Source organism: Lipotes vexillifer, unplaced genomic scaffold, assembly GCF_000442215.2.
Source record: "Lipotes vexillifer unplaced genomic scaffold, Lipotes_vexillifer_v1.1 scaffold83, whole genome shotgun sequence".
Lineage (NCBI taxonomy): Eukaryota > Metazoa > Chordata > Mammalia > Artiodactyla > Lipotidae > Lipotes > Lipotes vexillifer.
Window position 1 is genome coordinate 2,327,620 of NW_006799780.1, and position 9,096 is coordinate 2,336,715.

Genomic DNA, 9,096 nt, shown 5'->3' on the forward strand with positions numbered 1-9,096 from the left:
GGCTTTCCTCTATAAAGGACAGAATCTACATGGGACCTTTATTTCTTTTAATGAAGAGCTCAGGTCATATCTTCTTTAATTTCCCATCTGGAAACCTTTAGGGTTATATATAGCAATCTGGGACTGTTAATGAGAGATACGTGACTTTTTATCTACTAATAAATGCCCTTTGCGACTCTCTTAAGACTCCCCAAGTGAGAGCTCTCTAAAGGGAAAAGGTCTTCTTGACCTGCCATAAGAAGAGATGGAAGAATGTTCATCTTTACTCACCCTTGGCACCCCCCTGCACCCTGATCATGAGTTCCACGGGCTGATTTATATACAAAGGATTCAACCCACCTCACCAAGAGAAAGTGGAACCAATCTGTATTGTATGTGATAGTTACATCTCTCTGGGGACGTGGTTGGCCATCGTGGCACTCTTCAGTGCATCCCCTAATTGGTAACTACCTATCTGTCACCTGACCCTCAGTAGTGAGGTTGTCAAAAGCACTACTCCCACTCTTTATCCTCCTGCCAAGAATTCCACTTTCTTTCCTTTAGAAAGAGCAGTTCTTATTTAACTTGGCCAACATTGGGTGGGTGGTGATCCTGTTAATCCAGTTTGGGAATACAGAATCAAAGAGGCTTGGGATTGGGGAATGGGAAGGAAAAAAATTGAATGAGGTATTAAAACACACACTTAGATTTGTGGCAAGAGGAACAGGTTCAGTAATAGTAGACATTATCTGCAGAACATCAGGCTTAACCCATATATAATATCAAATTATTGACCAAGTGGTTATTTTTTGTTTTTAAGGTCGACTATTTGAGTTAGCAGAATATAGCAGTTACAAGTATTGCATAATAAAATTGTTCAAGCCAGAACCCCAAAGATGAAACATTTTTCAGTTCAGAGAAAATATTTACAGAGTAAACGTCTTTTAATTGATAGGTCATGCAGAAAGTGAAACAACAATATAATTTCATTTAAAACTGATAGTGTTTCATGCCACAAAACATTGCTTAATACATCATTCTTTGGAGTAATCCAGCTTACATATTGAGAGAACTCTCTTTTTTTCTATTAATGATAAAATATAATGGGACACATCATAATGGAATTACTATTTTTTTTTTTTTTTTTTTTTTTTACCAAAAAAGAGAAAAATTACATGATGAGAGAAAAATTACATGATGAAGAAGAAAGAAAAAGTGCCTGGGTTAGCCAAGAAAGACAGAGAACACTGGATAGACTTCGAACCTTTAAACAGGTAGTAAAAGTATGGTCAATTTATTATTTTTCATTGCTTTTTAAACAGAGCTACATATATACTCCTATTGTAAGATTTCTTTTATGAGGAAAATTTGATTTTCCCTTTATTATCTAGAAAACAATTTTAGTTATGGCAGTCCTTGGCTTACCACTTCAGTGATAGAAGAGGAATGGTCAGGGCCTCTGGGAAGCCTGGATTCCTCTTGAATTTAATAGTTAGTTCACAACTGACTATCCATTTTAAGCGTCAACTTGTTATTAATTCTGTGTACATCAACACTGTGGTGTAATAATCTGACCAATGGCAGAATTAGAGGGTGGATCAACATACGTGAGAAATGCTTCAGCAGTTCTCTTGCCAGGCTTATCCATGACTCTGGACACTGATATCACAGCAGTGTGATATCACTGATATCACACTGATATCCAAGCATTTCCTTGGGATGTGCTTAAACTAGGTAGTTCTGGTTCTTAGCAGCACTCAAGAGCCTTACTTCTACTCTTTATTCTGAGGGGGTCTCCTTATAGGTGAAGGGAGCTTTTGATCAAGTGAAAGAGTGGGGGTGGGTGGGAATGGGGTCCTTAACACAAGGATAAGCTTTGTGTTAAGAAAATGTTGTCTGCCAAATGCATTAATGCTAGGTTTTACCATAGTAAAAGAATGAGAGTTCTGTGTATCAGTACTCCAAAAAATTTTATTCATTCTCCTTCTATTCTATCATAAAATGCATATATTGTTTTCAGAGCTTTAAAAAATGCCATGTTACCTTTTGAAGAACATTAATGTTGTAATATTTTATCTGTAAGCATTTGAAAATACATGTAAGAATCTAAGAATAGTTTTTTAGCTTTCTGCATACCAATAGCGTATATATATTTGACATCATTTGTTTTTTATTTTACACTGCTACTATTTTTCCATTTAAATTAGTACTTTTTATTCACTGGGGATCTTTCTTTAATCATGTGGTAATCCTGAACAGTTGACCTTTTAAGTAGATAAGAGGGGAGAAGGATTTGATGATAAGCAAATAGTAAAGAATTTGGTGATAATTATTTGTAAGGTGTTAATTTTGGCATTTTGGTTTTCAGTATATTTTCCCTGAAAAAGCACAAAAGCTCTAAAATAAAATCTTGCATTGGAGGGAGAAAATAAACAGCCATTTGTTCGTAAATTGTAATCTAACCAGTTATAATAACTTCTGATTTCTTAGAGATACCCAGGCCAGGTCATACTTAAATCAACCAGATTGCGACTGGCTCACGCAAGAAGAAGAAGGGCAGCCAGTCCCGTGTCCTGTGAGGACCAGTGTGACCCTCTGCCAGGAGCGCTACAGGTAGAAGAGAAAAGTGAGGGAGTGGAGGAAGGAAGGGGCAAGCTCGGGGCATCACAGACTACAGAAGCCCGAAGCTTCACACAGCTTGAAGACAATTCATCAGCACAACTTGAAGCTGCTTGGTTACCTCCCGGTGGTGTTACCTCTGAACCGCCTCCCGCCGCATCTCCTTCACTTCTGAGTAAGATTGACCCTAAGCCAGGTTCTGCCACAGCAGATCCGCTCCCCCCACCTCTTCCTCCGGCACCTCCCCCGCCACCTCCTCCTCCCCCACCGCCACCGCCTCTGCCTGTTGGTAAGGACGGCGCCCCAGAGACACCGGAGGAAGGTCTGCCTAGAGTGGAGGGGAACGAGAAGAGGATCCCAGAGTCAGCTAGTGCCCCCTCAGCACACCTCTTCGACAGCAGCCAGCTCGTCAGTGCCAGGAAGCAGCTCAAGAAGACTGCTGAAGGTTTGCAGAGGAAGAGAGGTGAGTTAAAGAAAGATTTTTGAGTTCATCTGTTGACTGAGGCATGTAGTTAAAGGACTGTTTATTTCCTAGGACACTACAAAGCTTTAAACATTTTAGTTTGGGACATTATTTGATAGCAAACAGGTTTTCAGGGTCTCAGCATGGCAGAATTCTTACCAACCCATGTTTGTACATGTGTACAGACACAAATATGGACCTGCTTGAGCTCTTAGGGATGCTTTTTAAATTATATCTTTTGACTTGATCTATTTGGTAACATGTATTATGTGGCTCCTTTTGTGTTACAATATGATTTTAAATCTCAGAAATACAAGAAAAGGGAAGCTATCTGGTCAGGAGAACATTGGCAAAACCATGTCACATTTGGCTACATATTTATTGAGGACCCTATCTTTTATAAAGAAAGAAGCAAAGAAGAATAGGGAGTAATATATATAATTTATTGCATGTCAGATATGCCTTAATAAAGATGTTTTCAAAACAGCAAATAATTTTGGCCCTTAGGAGCTTTAGCATTCACGGAGAGAACATTTTATTTGTATATTACATTTTAATTTGAGAGATCATCCTGTAAAATATTTCTTACCATAGCCCAAGTAGAATTTCATATGTAAAGCAGTTATTAAAAAAAAAACCACACACACACACAGTCACCATAATGAACCAGAATTTAATTTTTTAAAATTAAACGTGCAGTCCAGTCACTGTCTGAATTTGATTGGACTTTTGCATTATGGAAACTCTTTAGGAGTCTCACCCATAATAATACTAAAGATCACCCCCCAGCCCCCAATCTGCTCACTTCTCTCACATGGGAAATGATAGGAATACCAGTAATGCCTGACATAGAATTTGGGTCTTGGGATTTTTTTTTTTTTTTTAAACAAGCATAATTAGTATCCCCTGTGTTCTGGCAATGTTGTGTCCATGCTTCACGGTCCCTTCTGTAGATGTGTTTTTAACATCCTGGGCTATCACAGTCCTAAAGTCTGGAGGTTATACAGTTCCTGACTCTATAAGTGCAATCATAATTGTTCTCTTTCATTTTCTAAAGTGAGCTCACCCATGGATGAGGTGCTAGCTTCCTTGAAGCGTGGTAGTTTTCATCTGAGAAAGGTTGAACAGCGAACTCTGCCTCCTTTTCCTGATGAAGATGATAATAATATCTTGGCACAAATAAGGAAGGGGGTAAAATTGAAGAAGGTACAGAAGGAAGTCTTGAGAGAATCCTTCACGCTTCTGCCCGACACGGACCCTCTAACACGGAGCATCCATGAAGCTCTTAGAAGAATCAAAGAAGCATCCCCTGAGTCAGAGGATGACGAGGAGGCTTTGCCTTGCACAGACTGGGAAAACTAACAAGTAAATGGTCTTACTTTTCTTCAGTAGTGTTCAGTAATACAGCTTTTGTATTGGATGATGAGGTCTGTTATATGTCATTGAATCTGAGGTTCATTATTTATTATCCAGCTCAGTTATAGCCTGGATCATAACTTCAGGTTTTACTTCTGTAGTTTCTGGAAACATAACAGAAAAAGTAGAGAGATGTTGCTGTGTAAATGCTGTGTTTTTTTATATCCTGCTCATTAAAAATTTCTTCAGTACAAGCTATATCCCAAGGAAAAAGGATAGTCTTATTCTAGTAAAGTGACAGTCTTATTCTAGCTTTAAAAAAACAGAAAAGGCTTTTTCTAACTTAGTTGTTTCAGTTGCAAACTGTTATGCGTATTGAATTTTGATGTTTTGTTAGCTGCCCACAAGGGAATCTAGAAAAGTCATTGCATTGTCGGATTATTTAGCTTTCTAAGCCTTTAAAGTTTATCATTTAGGGCTTATTGTAATTACTGCATTGTCTAGATAAAATGGCAGCTGACATAATATATAAAATGGCAGCTGACATAATATACATATCTTATTGAGTACCCTATGGGAATTGGTACACATTTGGCATTCTCCCAAGGTAATACAGAGTTGTCCCCCACTACGCTTTAATAAGCTAATTTATATAGTTATGTGGCACAAATTATGCTAAATACATAGAATTGGTAAAGATAACACATGCTATAAATCAAATAGTATATCAAATTGCTGATGACCATAACTGAAATATTATTTGTGCAAAATATAAAGTATGCAAATATATTCTATTAATCATTATGCTCTCTTGCTGGAATATGTTTCTATGGGCTTTACAGAAGGGGGAAGTAGGTGGGAGTAGGTAAAGGAAGAATCACTGTGCCTGATCTTAAGAGCTACCAGGGGGAGCTTATTAAAAATGCATATTCGTGGCCTTCACTCCCAAAGATCTGAAAGAGTAGAACTGATATACATGTAGGCATACGTCTGGATTTTAAAGACTTATTACAAAAAGATAAAACCCAGAAACTGTGTCATTAGTTTTTAAAATATTGGTTAAATGTTGGAAGATACTATTTTGGATTTATCAAACTGTTACTAAAAGCAGTGTTTACCCTTTTGGGCATGGGTCCATCAGGAAAATGTGCCAATTCCACACTCCCCAACTCCACCCCTCCCCTCCAGCATCTGCACTGTAGCTTAACAAAAAGCATGAAAAATCTTGATAAGTGGTTGGGTGTTAACTTTAATGTGCTCTAACCAACATTTGATAGTAACACTGTCTGCCATGGCCATGGGTCTTGGGACTGTTGGCACCCTTTTTTCCTGTTAGTTGTAGGGGCCTTAATTTTCGGTCACTTATTGTTTTTGGATCCCCAAATAATTTCATACTGTTTGTGCTTGTACATATGTACACCATGCTTTGTAGAGGAATGTAAGTATGTCCACTCAAGTGTGTGTGTCTAGAGACTCAGGTGTGCCTGACTGGGAATCTTTCCCACACTGGATGACTGTAGATTGTGTCCCACTTCACAGTGCTTGCTACCTCTTGCCTGTCCCCTTCAGCATGTAGCTTCTCAGTAAACCCCTAAACCTATGCCAGAAGCTACCATGTTGGCACTGACTAGGTAATCCCAGTGCTGGACCTTCACATAAGCATGCATTTCGTATATTCAAGTAGCTGGGATGTTACTTGTAGCTTTTGGCTGCTAATTTAACCTTATGTCAGGTGTTAAGAATATGTCCATAATGAATACCACTCTGAAAATCGCCTAAAACCTTCCCTTTTTTTGGCTGATTGTTCATGGCTGGTGTATGTAGTATAATGTTGAGAGGAACAATGAAATACTGCCAGAAAATGCATGAACTGGGTTAGTGGCAAAGTCACTAAAGACTAAATGTATCCTACACCAGAAGCAAACCACAGACTAGTTGTGATCCCTACCAGTTGAGCAGCCATTGATAAAGAGCTATATATCACTGCCTGTGTGTAGTCTTAGGGAGTCTTTTTTTTTTTTTTTTAAATATTTTATTTATTTATTTATTTGGCTGTGCTGGGTCTTAGTTGCAACATGTGGGATCTTTTTAGCTGCGGCATGCAGGCTCTCAGTTGTGGCATGCCGGATCTAGTTCCCTGACCAGGGGTTGAGCCCGGGCCCCCTGCACTGGGAGCGTGGAGTCTTAACCACTGAACCACCAGGGAAGTCCCTAGGAAGTCATTTTTAAAGGCTCTGAACTTTTAGACACTTTTCTACAGATGGCTAAAAAGGCTGTAATTTGTATTTCCTATTAATTGGTTTCTTTCTTAAAGATTCAAAATAATTAATGTAATTACATACTTGTTTTTGAAGAACTAATTTCTTAAAACTTCATGAAGTAAAAACTGAAGGTCCTGGACATGTTCAGCTTTATTCTCCTCTAAAAACTCATCTCAGACCTAGCCATAGGTAATAGTATCTTTGAAGGGGTTTTCTAAACATAAGGGAATAAATATAATTGTATAGACTTTTTATTATTTCTAACTTGTTTCCTGTGGGGTCCTTCTTAAACTCATGAGTAACTGTAGTGATGGTGTCCAATAGAAATATAATGTGAGCCACATTAAAAAAGTTAAAAGTGATGGGTGAAATTGATTCTAGTAATATTTTACTAAATGATATGTCTAAAAGAGTATCTTGTCAATATCAAATTCCACAATGTAGTTTACTTTTTTTTTGGGGGGGGTACTGAGTCTTCAAAATCCAGTGAGTATTTTACATTTACTAGTAGCACCATCTCAGTTTGGAAGCCAAGTATTCATTGGTTACATTGAATAAACGTACCAAAACAACCAAGTTGTGCTTAATGGAAGAGTATTTTTTACAGAGTTTTAGATTTTAATTTAAGTCAAATTCAAGTCACTTTCTCAGTCACGCTAGACATATTTCAGGTGCTCAAAAGCCACATGTCAGCTTTTATCTGACAAGTAGGCCATATATATGTTTCTCCTGTGCTGTGGGTCAGCACATGGATCTCAAACACAACTATGTTGAATTTTACAAAGTCCTGGTAAAGTCATCCATTTAAAGACAGTACTAGCTCTGTCCTCTAAATCTCAATTACAATGACAACTCTCTCTGGTGTATTTTAAACTTGCCATTTGATCGTTCTTATTATACTGACAGTTTTTTTTTTTGAGGCAAAGATTTTATTTATCTTTTTAGTGTATAGTTTTGACATAAAATGTTAAGAGTAAAAGGAAGAAAAGTGAAAGTGAATCTAACATACAACCTTTTTAAAAAACTTTTTCCCAGCTTTATTGAGAATAATTGGCGTACATCACTGTATGTTTAAGGCGTACAGCATGATGGTTTGATTTACATATATTGTGAAATGATTACCACAGTAGGTTCAGCCAACATCCATCTTAAAGAAAAGAAAGAAAAAGGAGAGAAAATAAAAAATATTCTCCTGTGACGAGAACTCTTTAGGATTTACTCTCTTAGCTACTTTCCTGTATATCACACAGCAGTGTTAACTGTAGTCATCTTGACATATGACCTTTTAACAGTGATCAAAATGCATGTTCAAATTTTGTTTTACTTTTTTTAAGAATACAAACATATCCTTTTGTAAGATGTTTTTTATACATTACCTATATAAAAAGGTCATTTGAAAGAAAAAACCATCAGTGTTCATATTGGATTTTGTGAAAGGTGTGAGGGAATATATATACATACTGTCTTTAATAGGCTGTCCTTTTTAACATACAGTATTACTTTGTTTGTAAACAGGTGACTCAACAGAATGAAAAAAATACCTACAGTTGAACATCGGCTCTAACAAAATTGTAAACATGTGGTTCCACAATTGGATTCCATTAGATCCAAAGTGTATTGGCGCAGTGGTGTGAAAAAGGAAGCACAATTGGCAAGTTATCACTTTTCCAGTCATTCCAACAGATGGTGGTTAACATGAGTTTTAGATGTGCAATGTTCCTGACTGCAACGGAGAAAAGGCCTTGTGAAGATTCCTGTTTTTTAAGCACCTTCCCCACCTGTCTACCCGTTTACATCCTTGTAGTGGCCAGTAAAGCTAGGAGTCGCTATGAGTTGGAAGAACACTGGGTTGACAGATCTACTGTGAGCTGCGTTGAGATTGCTTTGAAATCCATCGTTCAGTGCACTGAATAGTCATCTGCCCAAAATACAGAGCTTCTTCCATATCAGCTTAAATAGTGTGACATTCTGAAAAAGAAGTTAAATCATGACAGCTGTAGGGCAGGAATTGGAAGAAATCAGATGGAATTGCACTGATAATTCCCACATTACTCATCTACAAAGGAATTTTCATAAAGATGTTCCACAACATCTGAAAAGATACATAACCATGGAGATACACCTATAAATGTGTTTACCACAACGTGATACATTTAACATGGCCTATTTTTAGAAGCCCACACACTTACAATTTGTAAGGTTTCAGAGTAAAAATTTCCATGCTTTTAAATAGCCCTTCATAACTGTGAATTTATAATAGTTTGAATTTTATGTGCAGCATTGTTTATGAGAAGCAATACTTTGTAATTTGATATTTCAAATTATTTTTAGTCTTTTTGTTTGAACTATTTCTTGATTACTATAACTCAACATGACTTTCCTATTGAGAATCAAAAATCAGGATTCAATAGTAGGGAT

General features: G+C 37.3%; 1 protein-coding gene across 1 annotated transcript in view; it reads left to right on the forward strand.

Moving 5' to 3' along the window:
* The window catches only part of JMY (junction mediating and regulatory protein, p53 cofactor), a 71,635-nt gene extending 62,929 nt beyond the window's left edge, over positions 1 to 8,706 (forward strand). The window contains exons 8-11 of the mRNA XM_007471968.1: positions 1,146 to 1,253; positions 2,470 to 3,061; positions 4,119 to 4,426; positions 8,194 to 8,706. Of these exons, the coding sequence (XP_007472030.1) occupies positions 1,146 to 1,253; positions 2,470 to 3,061; positions 4,119 to 4,423 (1,005 nt within the window). The 3' untranslated portion in view covers positions 4,424 to 4,426; positions 8,194 to 8,706. The remainder of the gene's footprint in view (positions 1 to 1,145; positions 1,254 to 2,469; positions 3,062 to 4,118; positions 4,427 to 8,193) is intronic.
* The last annotated feature ends 390 nt before the right edge of the window (positions 8,707 to 9,096 follow it).